Consider the following 18,693-nt stretch of genomic DNA (forward strand, 5'->3'; position numbering starts at 1 on the left):
TTTCAAGAGTAAATATGCAAATAGGTAGGTAGGAATTTTTAGCTAAGTAGTAGTGCCTCTCTCAGAAAAATCGCTTTGTATGTGGGCGTATGACGATGTTAAGACAGCCCTGGGCGTACTTTTTGAAAATTGTGAAAAGCTAATCGAAAAACTCAGTGATATTGTGAAGTCTATTTTGCAATATTATTAGTTTCTCATCTTTTGTGCCATCCTACAATACAATCAAGTGTTCTTAAAATTTTAGGACCTTCTATCGGATGGTCGATGTTGAAAAAAAAATTGCGCATTAAAAAAAATACAATTTGATATATCTTTTTGTGGTGCCCCTTTAGTACTGATGCCCTAAGCACGTGCTTATTTTGCTTAATGGTTAACCCGGCCCTGAGAAGACGTATTGATGTGCAGCATTATTCACCAACGACAGAAAAGTAATTTGGCGGAAAATAAATGAAGGGGGCGGAAAATAAAAGAGGGGTGACCGTTAATCGGGAGTTTGAAATGTGTACTTTTATTATGCAAGGGGAAATTATTATTTGACCGTAAAAGAGGGGTAATCGTATCTGGGGGGGGGTGTCCGTTAAGAGGGTTTTTTTTAATTGTAATTCCGGAATCGATGAATATACTGAATTTATGAAAGGAATAATCATAGACTTGACAAAAATTCAGAATTTGTGGAAGAAATATTTGCGGAATAGACGATAAATCAGAATCAACAAAAAATAATGATTCAGAATTCCATAGTTGAAGCTCAGACACCTTGTTTCTTCACAAAATGTATTTTTGTACATATTTTTTTCACTTCTACTACAGTGAGTGCGGCGCACGATCAGGACCGTCTCAAGAGCATCAATGGCCACTGGGAGAAGAAACTTCTCTGAGGCCATCCCTCATACGTGGCTAAAATGCATGCCTACACGCGAGAATTTTTAATCATATCTCATTTTCATGAGGGTCCCCTCCTCCGCATTTGAGGTCTCGAACTGTGACAGGGTGGGGCCCATGCGTTGAGAGAGCACTGTGCTCGGTGCAAACGCACAACTCTAAGAGCGGCTCTGTGCTAACCTCGATATTTAAAATATAGATGGCAGCACTAACTTTACACATAACATTAAATACACGTGCCCGGCTCATCCTCTCATGAGATAAGGTAGCAAATTACTTACAATGGCGATAAACCAGAGTGTGCTCGGTTTACAAGTATTTTTAACTCAACCACAAGTTTCTAATAGCTTTATATTAAATGAATTTTCTAGAAATAAAACAAATACTTCAAATTTCATTAATTTTGAATTCGATAAAAATTCTACAAGATACAATTACATCTTTCCAAATCATGAACCGATTTTACAGAATCCTTTGATCTTCGCGATGAAGATTTGTGCATAGGCTCGTTTTCGAGTATTGTATTTGATAGGGGACAGATGGCAGCACTTCCAGACACGCAAAACGCTGATATATGATAAAAACCGTTATTTTCTACGTATGATCTGAAAACGAAAATTCTTCTGCTAGTAGAAAAGTATCTTATACATAAGGTGACCATACGTCCCGTATTTCCCGGGATAGTCCCGGTATTTTCTGTTTTTTTGGCTGTCCCGACTTTTTAGCAAAAGTGTCCCGGTTTTTCCCGGATTTTGCACGAAGCCTACTTGAATTTTTATTCTTTATCAAAGTCAAGGATTGAAATTATTTTCAACTTATAAATTATATTATGATAACTACAACTATAAATGAGTATATGAATCTCCCACATTTGTCTTAATGAAATTTTTTTTTTCGTGGAATTCATTTTAATCCACTGCAATTAGCAGTAATGCTGCATTTCCCGTCATTGTGATTTCTCCATTATTTCAACAATATTTGGCGACTTTGTTCGGTTTCGGCGTCATTTTTGGCGATAATTGGCGATGCCCTGTATTTTCCCGTATTTGGAATCCCAATGTCCCGTATTTCTCTCGAGGAAATATGGTCAGCCTACTTATACAGGAAGAAAATGAAGGTAATTCCTGACACTAAATACATAGGAAGAATAATGAAGGTGATTCCTGCAATCGCTTTTCTATAGAGAGTGTAATGAAGATAATCCCGTCGTCCTACATTCATAGACGCAGTAACCTGCACCTATTTTAACCGCCCCAATCACTTTTGTGGGGAGCGGGGCTGTGCCCCCCGCCCAGTAATTAATGAATATATAATTCAATAATGCAACGCACTCTCCCTATCCTTCTACGTACTACATACTGGCTTGAGTCCCGTACATACGGGACGACTGACAGCTTTCATTCTCCCCCCCCCCCCAATATTTTCTTTATGGCGGCACCTGTGCCTATATACCAAAGAGAGCAATTATAATGATTCCTTGGTAGTAGGGAAAATAGGTAAACTCTCGGGAAAAAGAATGTAAGTGATTCCTTCGGCTGATACATAGGAAAAATAATGTCAGTCTTTCGATCGTTGCACTGCATCAGGTAAAGAACATAAAGGTTATTCTTTCGACTGATGCCTAGGAAGAAGACTGAATGTAATTCGTTAGGCTGACACATAGGAAAAAGGATGAAGGCTATTCTTTCTTCCGCTTCCCTACAGAGAGTGCAATGAAGATAATTTCTTTTCTGCCTATATACCAGAGATATATACTGTATATACCAATCAGTGATTATGATTCATTCAACAGGTATGTCGGGAAGAACAATTTCGGTGATTCCTTCAACTGATACATAGGAAGGAAATGAATGTGATTCTTTAGATCGTTACACTGTACCAGGAAAAAACATAAAAGTTATTCTTTCTTTCTGATTATGGAAGAAGAACGAAAGTGATTCCTTCTGCTGATACACGAAGGAAGAAAAATGGTTATTGATTCTTGCGATCGTTACACTGTACCAGAAAATATACGTCAAGGTTATTCCTTCGACTGATGCAATCAGTCAAAGAATCAAAGTGATCCCTTCAGTCGTTGTACTAGGAAAAAGACATAGAAGTAAATATGACATGAATGTCGCTCTCCACTTGTTAATACAAGATATACAGAAGACTGGATGTTGTGAAGATATTTATTATTTGAGATGTTAATTTTTTTTTTTTTTAAGGAAAAAACTCATCTCTGCCTCTACCGGGAGTCGAACCCGGGTCCCTCGATTGCCGGACGAGTGCTCTGACCACTAAGCTACAGAGGAGATAGAGATTTTCCTTCGCTAGAGCGTATATGTGCCGAACGGAACCGTGCAATGGACGGTGAACCGATAAGCTAATAGCTCATGGATGACGCGCCACCAGATAGCTATATATATGACATGAATGTCATGACAACAATCTCTATCTCCTCTGTAGCTTAGTGGTCAGAGCACTCGTCCGGCAAACGAGGGACCCGGGTTCGACTCCCGGCAGAGATGAGTTTTTTTCCTTCCTTAAAAAAAAAAAAAAATATAATTATAATAATAATAATATAATTAACATCTCAAATAATAAATATCTTCACAACATCCAGACTTCTGTATATCTTGTATAGAAGTAAATCTTTCACTCGATATTCTCGGGGGGCAAACCCATCTCCACGTGAGGCTAATTCTTTCAATCGCTCTACAAGTGAAATGCGTAACGGTAATTCATCTGATTGATGTGTATGATAAAGCATGAAGACACATACGTATTGTGCCAAGCACGAAGATATCTCTTCAGAGGAAAGTGATATTTTTCTTCAGCACATCAGGATGAACAAAAGCGGTTATCCGCTCTTTCAATTTACCACATTAACCATGTTGAGGCGAATCTTTCTCGATCGATCATGTATCGATTACCGCTTGACGGAATCTTTCCGAGATCAGTTATGGAAGGAAGAAAACATTTAGCAAAGTATTTTTGCTTTAAGCAGTACTATGTCAACGTTACCTGTAGTTTTTCACATGATCTTCGATTCTGTTCATCTTATGCAGGTAATGCAGCGCGTTTCTGTAGATATATCCCTGGAAAGAGGATCCCCAGTTGACGTCTAGGGAAAAAAAAACAATCGCATCTAATTATTAATTTTCGTTCAAATAATTATTTTAGTTTTATGAAAAAACGTTACATATATATATATGTATATGTGAAATCAATCACCTGGGCATGTTTTGCTGATGTATACGTAAATCGCTATCGCCACGACATCGGTGATCAGAGCCGTAACCCAACTCATAATGAACATGATGATTGCGCATAGTAGCGCACCCACGAGACTCAGCCATTTGTTGTAGTAGCGAAATCCTGGCCTGAAACCTAGCGAGGAACAAAAAATTGTAGAGGTTATACACCAGCTCAAACACTATGTACAAATTGTATGCTTCACAAAGTGTACGTAAAAAAAATTACAGCTGTGCACTAAAATTAAATTGAAATATAAAAAGTATGCTGTAAAACGGGGTGAATAGGAACGAAATTTTGTGAAGCATAAAGCAAAAGAATTTTCCGTTCTCTCCGGATTTATTTTTCAGTTGGCTAACTAACTGATGGCCGGACCACAGTGGGGACTAACACGGGCTCTGAGGAGATCACTCTATTTGACTGTGGTTGAACCTACGATAGCTTATGTAGCTTCTATATGGCATTCTGCCAAGACCCAGATGTTCAGACGGCTAGATTCAATACAAAGACCCTTCCTCCTATATATTTCGTAGGTGCGTACAGAACTGCACCTACGAATACTCTTCAGGTAGTCTTGGTGCTTCCGCTGTTATCTCTCAAGATAGAATTCCTGGCAAAAGTCATGCGTCTTCTAAAGCTCCATAAGCCATGTCTTTCTAAAGATTCACAAGATATTGCTAGAGGGAATATTACTCTCGGGTGCCTTCAAGCAGAAAACTGTAGGCTGGACCACCGCATCCTGCAGAATCTCTACAGGTCAATGAAGTACTTCTAGACGCTTTGGAGGAGGATATACCTGATGAGGAAAACCACCGTCGTGTACTACACTGATGGCTTTAAACTGGAGTCAGGTACAGGGGCTGCCTGTATAAAAACGATGGGAACGGAAGTCTCGGATTTTGCCAGCGATAAATGCTCTTGTCTTGAACCTGGCACGTCCCTGCCGTACGCCACATGTTGTCCAGAAACGACGCACTTTCACTTCCGTTCGCCGGCTGCCCATATCCTCAGACCATGGATGTCTATCATACTACGTCGAGAGGAATCAAAGGAAAAGATAAAAAAAACTGTGAAATTCTTTGAGGAACAACCTGAGAAGATAAGGGACCCGCCTCCTCCAATTAATTACGCTACCAGCGCCCCCGTTAAGGAGATCACCGCGTCTTCACCCTGACAGCTCGCTGGTGGCACTGTTTGCAAGTGAGGATCAGGATGAATCCTTAATACATAATGATACCCCAAAGAAACTTTCAAGATTCTTCAACAGTGCTCAAGAGTGAATTAGACTGGATGGATTGAACTGACCAAGTGGAATGGGGTGCTCCGCCCTTCTGTCATACAATCTTTGATCTATCAAACTTCTGATTGTGCCGTTTGCGATATGATTTTATACAACTTTCTATAATTGTTTATTTTTGGTGCCCGCTGCACACACTTTGACTTTCACTTGATTCTTCGATTTACATAGTTTTAATTTCGATGTAATTTTTGACATATCAATAAATTCTGGTTTTGTCGGAGATGCCTGGGTCCCCCTCATCCCCTGGGGGCGGGGGACCCGGGGACACTCCGATTTACGGTACATCAGCAAAAATAGAGTGAAACTCAGCTTAAATTCCGTTAAATGTGGAGGGGGGGGGGGGAGAAGGAATGACGAACCAGTCATCGTCAATCACATCAAATACCTACTCGCCAACTATCACTCACTAGCAGGTTTACTTGCTATTGAGTGATAGTTGATTTGGCTTACGTAAACCAAATCAAAATCACGTCAAGAAAAAAATCAGCATTTCGATCAAAAGTGGTGACAATCCAATTTTGGTCTATATTCTAACCGTATACGAGTATCAGTTTGCCGATTCGGCTAATTTCACCTCGTGGTCAGAGCCGGTGAAAATATTAAGCATCTACTTTGATGTAGACCAAATAAGGAGGCTAATTTAATTTCTGCTGGAGTAAATAACTAATGCAACTGCCAGTTTCTTTTTGATATTTCTGAAGTCCAATCTTTCATTTGCACGCCGAACGAAACGTTTCACAGGGATTAGGCGCAACGGTGATCGAGAAAGCAAATATTGGATGCTTTGGTAAATACCCGATAACTCATTTTATGCTAATGCAAAAAAAATCAAACTATTCATTATGTATCACCGTTAGTTGAAGTTAGAATTTTTCAACATTTACATAACGATTTTTAACAATATATTACTTTATATGAAGTGTCTATAATCACCTGGAGATTTGACGTATGATGCATGGAAACACGAGAAGTTTATCAGTCCATTGGCAGCCATGAAAAAATTTGAAATGTACGGAGCGAGTTCATTCAAGTCACCTGAAATAACAAAATGTTCAGAGTCAGATGGTCGAAAAGTTACATGAGTTAAAAATATCGCCACCATGAGTAACAAACCTTACAGCATTTGAATTGCACTGATGAGAATATTCATTTATTTGCCAGTTTCGTCTCTAGAAGATAGATGGCATCATTTGAGCACAAAAACGCATGGAACTTACATCCAGACACAACCTCCCCCCGGAAGTAAAATGGTTATGAATCGCTTCTGTGGCCAGTGACGTATTTACAAGCGGTCTATAGAAAAGGGCGTCAAATTTGACGAATGAGTGACAAAGAAAACTTGTAGAACGGGAGAAAGGCGGCAAAAAATTTTATAGCCCACCATGAATCCACCTCTGCCCAGAGCGCGATGAACTAGGTGAGTGAGTGACCAAGCGAATCTGCATGCAGGTGAGTGAACCTAGAGCATGCGCAAATATACAAATACAACGCCACAACAGGCAAATTGCCCAACGAGGCGGCCGCCCTAAGAACATCATGGATCCCCGAGCCCCTACCTACTACTGCTACACCACACATGCACCCCCCCCCCCCGCGGAACCCCCCAACGAATCGGTGCATGCGGGAATGTGCGTGTACGTGTAGTGCAACCTGACGTAAAGTTTTGTTTCTGTGTAATGCTTGTTATGTGTAGTGCTGTCATCTGCCCCCAGTTTTATTAACTATGAGTGAAGTGTTATGGTTGAATGATTTACCGTTGTAGGACTGTTGCTCTCTGTGGCGAGACTTTTTAACGGGGAGATCGGCTCGCATTTGCGCCTTGAAGTTGGGAACCACAGAAAACCAACTTCAGCCGACCACCACTGTGGGGTTCGAACCCGGATCCTCGCATCACGAGTCCGGCACTATAACCACTCGACCACCACAGCGCCAAGCGTTAGAATGACGAAAACAGTGATCTAGAACGCGTGCAAGAATGTTAATGATCAAACGAGTTACCCAGTAAGCGAGAGACCTCGTCAATGAGGGACCAAAACGAGTGACCTAGAGAATGTGTGAGCATGGAACTGACCAAAAGAGTTACCTAGATCGTGTAAAAGCATTTGAATGTCCAAAAGATAGATTTTGAGCATGTGAGTGACCAAAAGAGTAACTTAGAGACACTGACGCATTAACAAGAGTGGGGCGAAGCGCGTTATAGCGCAGGGTGGAGAATTGATTGATCAAGCAAATTAGACTAGAGTATGAGAAGTTCGGCAAAATTCGTGCCGCCCTCAGGTGGCAAAACCGTAAATCCACCCCTGTCTGTGGCGATAAGACCGAAGCTGTTGCACGGTTGGTAAAGTGAAAGTCTACCATCGTTGGCCATTTCTCTAACTTAAATTTACAAAATAACTCACCTATGGCCGTGCATCCGAGCGAAATGACGAACGTCAGAGCCAGCGCCCTCCTCGGGTCATTATCCGAACCGTAACCTTTACCAAGGAACGACAACCACGGGATTATTTCATCGACGCACAAAGCCTGATAGGAATCAAACCACCACACAACTTCAATTAAAAACCACATGTATTTCGATAATGTTAACAAAACCAATTGACATGCACGGAAACAAGATTGATCTCGTTCTCACCTGTAGAATTCTCGGAGCACTGACGATCGAAACCAGGGCAGATGATAGAGTGGCTGCGAAGGTTCCTGCGTAGATTAATGGTGGGTACCACGCGGCTAGTTTCATTACCTGCAGAGACAAAGAATAGCTTTAAAGTGCTCACAAAAAATAAAAATGAGCGAAACTTTTTAAACAAGGATTCTCAGGATTATGAATATTTTCACCTCCCAAAACTTTCCGAGTGACCAATGAATGAACTGTAGCCCTTCCCTTGCCTATGTATTGGTAGTCCAAAACCAAGATGGATTTACCTGATTGTCATTCACTAGCCCGTAACGGCACGTAACATTTTCACAAGCTGATTGGATGGTTCCGTTGATGACGTCCGAAATGTTGCCTGAAGCTTCTCGGACGAAAGTGAAGCCTAAAAATATTATGACGATGATGTAGCTGAGAGACGTCGTTAATATTGAGAGGAGAGTCCCCTTCGGTATAGCACTGCTCGGATCCTAAAGAAAAGAAGAACAAACGAATTGACCGCTATACGGTACTATGTACAATATTATGATTTCCCACAGAAAATCCCACGAAATTGCTTTCGGTTTCGGAACGATTTCGAAAAATAATTAATAATAGGATAATTTAAAACGATTTTCCAACTACGCTTTACGTACGATTTTTCTCAGCTATGCTTTCTTTAATGATTTTTCACGACAATGTATTAATTAATAGATTATTTTCCAACAGTGTATTGAGTAATACATTATTTTCCGACAATGCATTAATTCATAGATTACTTTCCGACTAAATAATTCATAGACTACTTACCGACTAAATAATTGATAAATTATTTTCCGAGAGTGCGTTGAGTAATAGATTATTTTCCGACAGGGCATTGAGTAATAGATCATTTTCCGACAGGGCATTGAGTAATAGATCATTTTACGACAATGCATTAATTCATAGATTATTTTCCGACAACGCATTAATTCATAGATTACTTACCGACTGAATAATTCATAGATTACTTACCGACTAAATAATTCATAAATTATTTTCCGAGAGTGCGTTGAGTAATAGATTATTTTCCGACAGGGCATTGAGTAATAGATTATTTTCTGAGACAGTGCATTGAGCAATAGATCATTTTCCGACAATGCATTAATTCATAGATTATTTTACGAATACGCATTAATTCATAGATTACTTACCGACTGAATAATTCATAGATTACTTACCGACTAAATAATTCATAAATTATTTTCCGAGAGTGCGTTGAGTAATAGATTATTTTCCGACAGGGCATTGAGTAATAGATTATTTTCCGAGAGTGCGTTGAGTAATAGATTATTTTCCGACAATGCATTAATTCATAGATTATTTTCCGACAGTGCATTGAGCAATAGATTGTTTTCCGACAACGCATTAATTCATAGATTACTTACCGACTAAATAATTTATAAATTATTTTCCGAGAGTGCGTTGAGTAATAGATTATTTTCCGACAGGGCATTGAGTAATAGATTATTTTCCGAGAGTGCGTTGAGTAATAGATTATTTTCCGACAATGCATTAATTCATAGATTATTTTCCGACAGTGCATTGAGCAATAGATTGTTTTCCGACAACGCATTAATTCATAGATTACTTACCGACTAAATAATTTATAAATTATTTTCCGAGAGTGCGTTGAGTAATAGATTATTTTCCGACAGGGCATTGAGTAATAGATTATTTTCCGAGAGTGCGTTGAGTAATAGATTATTTTCCGACAATGCATTAATTCATAGATTATTTTCCGACAGTGCATTGAGCAATAGATTGTTTTCCGACAACGCATTAATTCATAGATTACTTACCGACTAAATAATTCATAAATTATTTTCCGAGAGTGCGTTGAGTAATAGATTATTTTCCGACAGGGCATTGAGTAATAGATTATTTTCCGAGAGTGCGTTGAGTAATAGATTATTTTCCGACAATGCATTAATTCATAGATTATTTTCCGACAGTGCATTGAGCAATAGATTGTTTTCCGACAACGCATTAATTCATAGATTACTTACCGACTAAATAATTTATAAATTATTTTCCGAGAGTGCGTTGAGTAATAGATTATTTTCCGACGATGGATTAATTAACAAATCGTTATTTAAAAATCATTATCCGACAATGCGTTGATGCATTTTTTCATTCAGAAACCATTTTCTATCAATAATAAATAATGTCAGTTTCTACACACGCGCGCACACACACACACAATGCTTCCTTAAATAATTTTCACCACAACAACTTCACAAAAAATAAATAAATAAATAAATGATTTTCCAACAATATCTTCCAAAATAATTTTTTTAAATTAATTCAAAAACAAGGCATTCTGAAACGATTTTCCGACAATACCTTCACTGAAATAAGTTTACAATATAGTACGTTTTTTCTTATAATTGCTTTCTTAATTGCTTTAACGATTCTTTCCCCTGAAACATTTCCCAGCATTAACAAATTTTAAATTTTTCGTAAACAATGTTTTCTTCCCAACAGTTGTCAATAAAATGGTATTTGTCTTAGGTTGCAAAATTCTAGTTAAAATACATTTCATGACACATATTAGCTATGATTCGTAAAATTGTGAATGACGACTAAATTTATGGTTAGAGCACAGATTATATACAAATGCATATTTGCATATTTTGGCCATTTTTTAGTATTAATGCATATATAAATGCACAAAATCGAAGAATTTTCGGAATAAATGCATATTTTTGAGGGTTTGTTTAAACTCTATTTCTATAATTTTTCAAATAAATATTCTTCATAATATTTTCATAACATTGGTTTTTTTTTTCCGGAGGTGGGATTTAGTGAAGTAACAGGGAATTTTGTTGTACAGATTTTCTAAATACCAATTATCTTATTGTAACGCTATTGCCAGAGATATGTCGAAGGTGTTAAATTTTTTCTCAGAAATAGTGTCGAAATTATTTTGTTACTGAGCCTACAACGAACTAGAAATTGAAAGTGCCTGAATAAAAAAAAACATGTAGAAATTATTCGCATTTATGCAATTTATAGGGGATATTTTTTGTAAATGAAACTGCTTCGTAGACCGTTTTTTTTCCTTCATGGTTGCTTTTTTTTATGCACATTTTCTAATTTTTGGTACATATTTTGGAATATTCTAACTTTTCAGGATTTATTGTATATTTTTTGTTTCTGTATGCACATTTTAGCATTTTTAAGTGCATAATTTTAGACCATATTTCGCATCATTTTTAGTACTTATAATCCGGGCTCTATTTATGATCAACAATTGATATTCCAACAATGATTTTAGTTGGAAATTTTCACGCTGAAATGGGAAGCGTTCGTTACTTACTTTAAGATCACCTGAAATATTAGCTCCAGCGAGAATTCCCGTGACTGACGGGAAAAAGACAGCGAATACGATGACGAACGATGCATCGGAACTGTATTGCGGCCACATGTTCTGGTTCCCCAGCGCCACTATCAACGAGAATTATTATCGCAAACATTGAAACATGGAATGGAAGTGTGTAAAACTTAATCTGAAGAAATCTTAAATAAAAAACGGAAACCCATCTTACCGCTCCATCCGAGGAATCCTCCTGATTTCTGATTCAAACTAGGCGCGATGCATGCGCCAATGAAATAGTTGAACATGGCAGCCAGAAGTATCACCAGTAAAATCATTTGTGTCTGCAAAAACGAAAAATATGGCAAAGGTACGTAAGTGAATCACTCCTAGTAAAACATTAGACAAACACTAATCTTCTACTTATTACTCGCGAGCACCGTGCTGCTGCTGACCCAAAAAACGATGTTTGTGTCTGATCTTGTACGGGAGGCATTGACCGACTCCTTTATTGAACATCCCATTCAAATATTAGCCGTTATACTGATTTAGAATATTTATGTGTCGGATTTTTATTGTATGAGTAATATTTTTTGGTGACAAAATGAGAATTTTTGGCGCTCTTTTGATGGTGATGAGAATCGTCGTTACCATTTTCATGATGATGATGATGATGATATGAGATTTTTCCGTGTTCTTTTGATGATGATGTCAATGTCGATAATTGTCAGTGTTCTTTTGATGATGATGAGAATGCTTTTTTGATTCCAATTATCATCAGTAATTGGAAATATATAGCGTGAATATGGTATGGTATGAATATGCAAAGCATGCTATATATTCCCAATTCAAGGGGCCGTTAAAGTATTACGTAAGCAAATTTTTAGCCATTTTTGACCCCCCCCCCTGTCAGCAAAAGTCAGCAAAACGCTAATCCCTACCCCCCCCTCCCCCCTTGTCAGCAAAATTTCGTCATAAGCTCTGCCCCTCTGAATCCTAACTCATATTTTCATAAAGGGCGGTTGATGACGTAAGCATTATCCAACCCCCCCCCCTTCCCCCTTGTCATCAAAAGTCAGCAAATCAGAAACCCCCTCCCCCACATCGATGATGACGTAATACTTGAACGGCTCCCAATCCAAATATCTTCAATTTAAGCCAAGTGTCTATAATTTTCGTTATGCGAATACAAAGAACACAACAGGCAAAATGCACAACGAGGTGGATGAAAAATGTGCAAAATATATGAATGTCAAATACGTCTAAAACGCAACAACCAAAAATAAAAGCAATTACCACTATTACAACTACAAAAAAACCTACATGATAAAATATAATGCAATGCCCATTAAAAATTATGGTTGCCTTCATCCAAGTATGGATAGAGCTTCTCTCGATTCATCCCACAATATGAATATCGTATTTATTTTTAAAAGTGTCAATTGTGGTAGAATTCACGACACCTGGGGGGTAAACCATTCCATTTATTAACAACCTTAGAGAGAAAAACTCCCTACGACACTACAACCTGGTGTTGTCCTTTACCAAATGACGCTGGTGTTCCCCCTTGTCGAAGCAGTTCATCGACGGTGTATTAATAACTCACGGCTCATCCGATCCATCTCGTTAAAAATTGTAAATACTTCGATCATATCCCCCCGACACGTGCGTCCCTCCAATGTAACAATGTATGCATTTTGAAGAAATAGTACCTCTTTAGCCTACAACAGTCGAATCCCGTTTATTAACGAATACCGTTATAGCGAAAATCTCGTTTTAACGAACACTTTTCTAATCAATCAAATAAGTTCACGTAGTAGAAATGCAAATACCTCGAATTCCTTTATAACGAAATTTCGTTATAACGAAGTGATTTCTACGGTCTCTTGGAGTTCGTTATAATGGAATTCGACTGCTGCAGAAGATCATCAGGGTCGCTGTGAAAACAAACTATAAGATATAGTTTTTTCACAGTAAAACGAAAGCATTCGGAAACCACAAGAAAAAAAGTATCAAGTACTTCTACTAGTGAATTCTTTGGAATAAAACTTTTCGAGTTTTTTTATCCCCGCGCATTCACTTCATGAAGCATCATTCACTGCCTCCCATAGCTCCCCGATGAAGCCATAATTCGTCAACAAAGAGTTGCCGGATATCCTCTAACCACAGTTCATTATTGAATTTTGGTTCGATACAGGAGGTGATCTATCTCGTTTCGTAAGACAACGAAAAACGGCCTATGAAGGGATTAATGGTCGTTACACACCAGACCGGAACATGGTTCCCGCTCTGTCTTCCAAGGTGACTTAAACTGAGCACATAATAGGACGAAGAGGTACAAGAATTACGACGAGGAAGAAAAAACCACATAGGGGTTGTGGAAGAGATGTCCACATATAGTAGAGGAGGAGGAGGAGGAGGATAGAGAAAATGACCGGAGGGGTTAAGAAATGTAAGGGTGTGACGATGATGATCCCCCGCAGAATCTCTTCTTTTTCTAAAAGATAGAAAGGAAAAAAAAGGGGGGGGGGGAGAGAGAAAACGGACCAATCAGCAGATAGCGAAAGTCAGCAGATCGATGCGAAAACAAACTTGTTTGTGCAAGTCGCACACCTCATTCAGTGGCCGCTTTCTATTTTTTGTCTCTCTTCGAATATGATATGCAGTGTATAGAACAAAACAATATAACCTTATCCGTCGCTAATCACTATTATACGCTCCCTATCTCTTGGTCATTCACTATGTGCGCGGCCTTAAGCCCTCTACATATGTTCGTGTGTCTGATTGATTTATGGTTTTTACCGATATCCCCGCTTTTCTTTCAAATTTCATTGATTGTCTGCATTATTCACCAAGTGAAGACAGAGCCCTTTGGCCTTTCACAGGTTTGTATACTAAATAAATAAATAAAATAAAATAGAGCAGTTGTTTAGACTAGCGATGGGCCGCCAAGGGTTTCCCGTCCAACCCGCCAACGATGTTCATCGACGGTGTATTAATAACTCATGGTCCATCCTATCCATCTCGTTGTAATTGTAAAACTCCAAAGGCAGCTGTATACACATAACTAGAAATGATAAAATTAGAAGAAAAATGAAAAAAAAAAAATATATATAAGTATTTTTTCATTTCTCATTATTTTCTTCTAATTTTATAATTGCTAGTTATGTGTATACAGCTGCCTTTGGTGCTGTATGTACTCTGGCCTTTGAAATGTTTCAATTTTGAATTTTTCAATAGCCAGAGAAGTTTGGACTCCGGATATTCGGATAAAAAAAATCTAGAAATTTAGTTTTTAATTCAGTATTTCTTTTACAATGTAAAAGAAATACTGAATATTATGAAATGTGGTCAAGTATAATATTTCATTATATAAAGACTCACTGAGAAGATAAGATTTCTGAAAATTCAACCCCTAAGGGGGTCAACAGAGATTAAAATGTTCTATGTTACTGCCAAAGTGTCAATTTGCAACGGGACTGACCACTTCGCGAATTAGCAAATTTCCTGCTTTCGCAGTAACACATATATATTGCATATCTTTTCAGCATGTGCATGAATTATTAAAAAATATGTTATTGTTGAGTTATCCATTTAATTTTAAGTATTCGTGAAACTAAATAAAAATTTTTACTCGGCAACACGCCATTGTTACACAATGACACGCTGACTAGCGATCACTCACCCCTGTAGAGGAAGCAGATGATCCCAGAGTTCCAGCGATCCACAAAGCTAGCTCTTCCCCTGAGTTGACAATGCGGTCTTCCTCGTCGAAGATCGGTGGTCGAACGACACGGTCTCTGAACTTGAAATTCAATCAAAAATCAAAGAGCAAAACCAAAGGAACTTCATCCCCGTCTCACCATCTTCACGAAACGGGAGACAGTCTTGAAAGGCACATCTCATCAACCTGTCTCTCCTGACGAACGCCTGAACTGGAGTACAGGTGGAAGCCTACGTTTTATGGCAGCTCTGCTAATCCAACCAAAGCCTCACCCTCCAAATGAAGAAGTAGAAGTGGAGGATTCTTCAGTCTCTTCAGGGATCGGACGATGGTTGACCTCCCAGGTGAACTACCGCGTTGGGCAACCACGTTCGCAGGATAAACCAGCTGCCTCTCCGGATAAAATCCGGAAAGTACACGTTTCAATCCAACAGCTTAACAAAGGAATCAGTTCCTTCAAAAAAGTCTAAGAAATTAATAGGTCTCAGTTCAAAAAGGGGAAATGGAGTCGGTCAACCAACTGAATAACCTTCATCGCCGGAACTCTAGGAATGTGACTTGAAAACGTTCTTTATATAGATTAAAATATAAGAGAATTCAATCTGACATTGTTGTGACAACAATGGGCTACCAACAGCTTGACCAATTGAACATTAATAACAATACAGTCAAATCTCCATCAAACAATAACCACGAAAAATAATGGTTGTTTCTAAATTCAGCCATTGATCTTAATTGATGGAGTAATTTAAGTAAATATTGAATTATCTAAGGCTCTTGGAATATCTCAGGCTGAATCATCTGCCATCTGTGAGCGAAAGTGTGATGTCAGCATTATTTCCATAGCCAATCTTGTTCCCTATATCTTGCTTTTTCTTAAAGATTAGACCCCACTTGGAATAGCAAAAACAGTTTCTTTTCAAGATGGAAGACAATGTGTCCGGTCTTCTTACCAGACACATTAAATTCCATCCCTTCTTCGAAATCCATGTAAGTCCGTCGAAAATTATGCACCTGAGAAGTTCCACACTCACAAGTGAAGTAAAGGGGAAAGCCAAGGAATGCACGGCACACAGTAGGACACAGAGCTGTTCTCTGAAGTGGGAATAGGACCAGAACAGTGATTCCCGAATGGTTTCTAGATTTATAGTTAAATCATATTTACATATAATTCAGTTAATTCATCAACAAAGTATATTCAGAAAAACATGTTTGTGCAGTCCGGCCGCAGCAACATGTCTTTGGCCAAAATACATCAAGATCTGGAGTCTTCGCTCCCGTTTTGGTGGAATTCCTGGTACCTGACAGGACATGTTGGGAACAATCATTGTTCCCAAATCAACTTCTCTGGAGGCCACTGGTGTCAGATCGGGCACATCAGGAAGAAACACCGTTTCCCAGTTCCGAAGGAGACACTTGGTGTCAGGCTGGGGCCCACCAAGAGGAAGCACCGCTCCCCATTTCCGCGCGCGGAGGAAGATCCTTGGTGTCTGGATGGGGCCCACCAAGAAGAATTATACTCAACAAAATCCTCCCCACAGTCAACACTTATATTCTTTGAAAATATCTTCATATAATCTGGAATTTGCAAAGGGCCTGCGATGTGCTGTTTCCACAGCTCCCGCAGCTGGTGCCCATTTTTGTATGTACCAACTCTGAATTCACTAAACAGTCCTGGGAGACAGTGGTCCGGCCGAGAGGTGAGCAGAGGGGATACCCACTGGGTTGCCCCTGATGGAATGGTCTGAGGAATCAGTTGTATGGAGGGATCTGAGGCTTGAACTACCAGACAGACACCCACGTTAATATTCCTTACGGAACCTCTAACGTAAAGGGTATCTGTTGGAAAAGTAGCAACACCTTCCCCAGCTCATCAAATCCATCCATCCCACCTGATCCAACATAAGAACACTTTTTCAAAGTATATGGGGGAAACCACTCCCTCTGGGGTAGCAGGCAGTAAGTAATCCTTTGACAGGCCTGGGTTGAAGTCGGATGTACCATGTCTTTGGCCAAATTTATCCAACTGCAGATCCAACTGCAGATCATTTCATTGCTACTATTACTTAACCGTAGACGAAGTTAAACATTCCTCTGAGGAATTTCCAACGCATTGGTGCATGCCGGAGTGTATGTTTTGAGCGTATTTTGTGACCCGGATCGAATTTATCGTAAAAAAAAAAAAAGGAGAAGAATATAGGACCAAGAACAGCCGCTGTGGTGGTCGAGTGGTCATCGTGACGGACTCGCATCATGAAGACCCGGGTTCGAATCCCACCGACGCCACGGCGTGATCGTCTGCTGAAGTTGTGGTTTTCTGTGGTCCTTAACTTCCAGGCGTGAATGCGAGCCGATCTCCCCATTAAAAAGTCTCGCCATAGAGAGGCCAACAAATGTTCAATCATTACACTTCGCTTATGAAATGTAGAGCTAAAAAAAAAATAAGACACAACAGTGTAGATATGCACTCCGACTGTCAAATACATACATTTTGTTCTATACTCTGCCACGAAGCTGCGCTGGAAGAGATCTCGGCAACGGGATAAGTCCAGTGGCTGAGTGTCCTGGTGTTCATTCACGACCAAGGAAACTCCCTTGAGTGACTTTATCAGAAAACTACCCGTTCACCGTAAGCCGCTGAGACCTATCTCGCAACCTGTCTCAAGGAAGAGATAAGCAAGTGGTCTCGAAGAAGATCTGTGGATAAAAAAATCATCTCGCAATCACGATTCTAGCCAAATACGCCAATTTTCATCAATCCAAGCCAAATACAGTCGGCCCCGCTGAAACTGATGTTAACAGTTCAAGCACATAAGGGGCCGTTCAAGTATTACGTCATCATCGATGGGGGGGGGGTTCCGATTTGCTGACTTTTGATGACGAGGGAGGAGGGGTGTTTGGATAATGCTTACGTCATCAACCACCCTTTATGAAATATTTTTAATAGCATCTACTCGGTGCGCCAAAAACGAGAAAAACCTTTCGATAGTTTGTGGGCACTTGAAGTAACATCCCCTCCCCCATTGATAAGTGTTCTACAGAGTCACTTTAGTGATCTCTAAATGTTTCGCGGATCCAAGTGATCTAGAAATGTGCCCGGGCCACTCAAGTGCTCTGAAACTGTGCCACGCATCACTCAAGTGATCCGTAATTATATGCCACGGATCACTTAAATAATCTGAGAATGTGCCGCGGGTAACTTGAGTAATTTAGAACCGCACTGGGATCACTTAAGTGCTCTAAAACTACTTCACATGTCACTCAAGGGATCTGTAAATATGTCGCGGATCGCTTAAGTGTTCTGGAACTGTGTCCCGGGTCATTTAAGTGATATGAAAATGTGCCACGGGCCGCTTAAATGTTCTGGAATTGTACCACAGAACACTTGAGCGATCTGTATAGATGTACCGCTTAGTTCTTTTTTTTTTACAAAATTAGGTTTGAGGAGGGCAGGCCGCATCAGATAACCAGGGCCATATTTGGTCGGCGGGCCAAATGCCTTTATGTGATTTATCATTGTATGGCTTAGAGGGTGGGGAATTTATTAAAGATACATTTTGAGT

General features: G+C 39.4%; 1 protein-coding gene across 1 annotated transcript in view; it reads right to left on the reverse strand.

Moving 5' to 3' along the window:
* LOC149071518 (solute carrier family 12 member 2-like) overlaps positions 1-18,693 on the reverse strand; it is a 72,799-nt gene that overhangs the window by 28,497 nt on the left and 25,609 nt on the right. The window contains exons 7-14 of the mRNA XM_089247727.1: positions 11,639-11,750; positions 11,410-11,537; positions 8,342-8,539; positions 8,052-8,159; positions 7,819-7,942; positions 6,353-6,454; positions 4,099-4,254; positions 3,889-3,988 (exon numbers count right to left, since the gene is read on the reverse strand). Of these exons, the coding sequence (XP_089103853.1) occupies positions 3,889-3,988; positions 4,099-4,254; positions 6,353-6,454; positions 7,819-7,942; positions 8,052-8,159; positions 8,342-8,539; positions 11,410-11,537; positions 11,639-11,750 (1,028 nt within the window). The remainder of the gene's footprint in view (positions 1-3,888; positions 3,989-4,098; positions 4,255-6,352; positions 6,455-7,818; positions 7,943-8,051; positions 8,160-8,341; positions 8,540-11,409; positions 11,538-11,638; positions 11,751-18,693) is intronic.

Source organism: Pholcus phalangioides, unplaced genomic scaffold, assembly GCF_987345545.1.
Source record: "Pholcus phalangioides strain wild (caught in Gottingen) unplaced genomic scaffold, Ppha-v1.0 ptg000018l_1, whole genome shotgun sequence".
NCBI lineage: Eukaryota > Metazoa > Arthropoda > Arachnida > Araneae > Pholcidae > Pholcus > Pholcus phalangioides.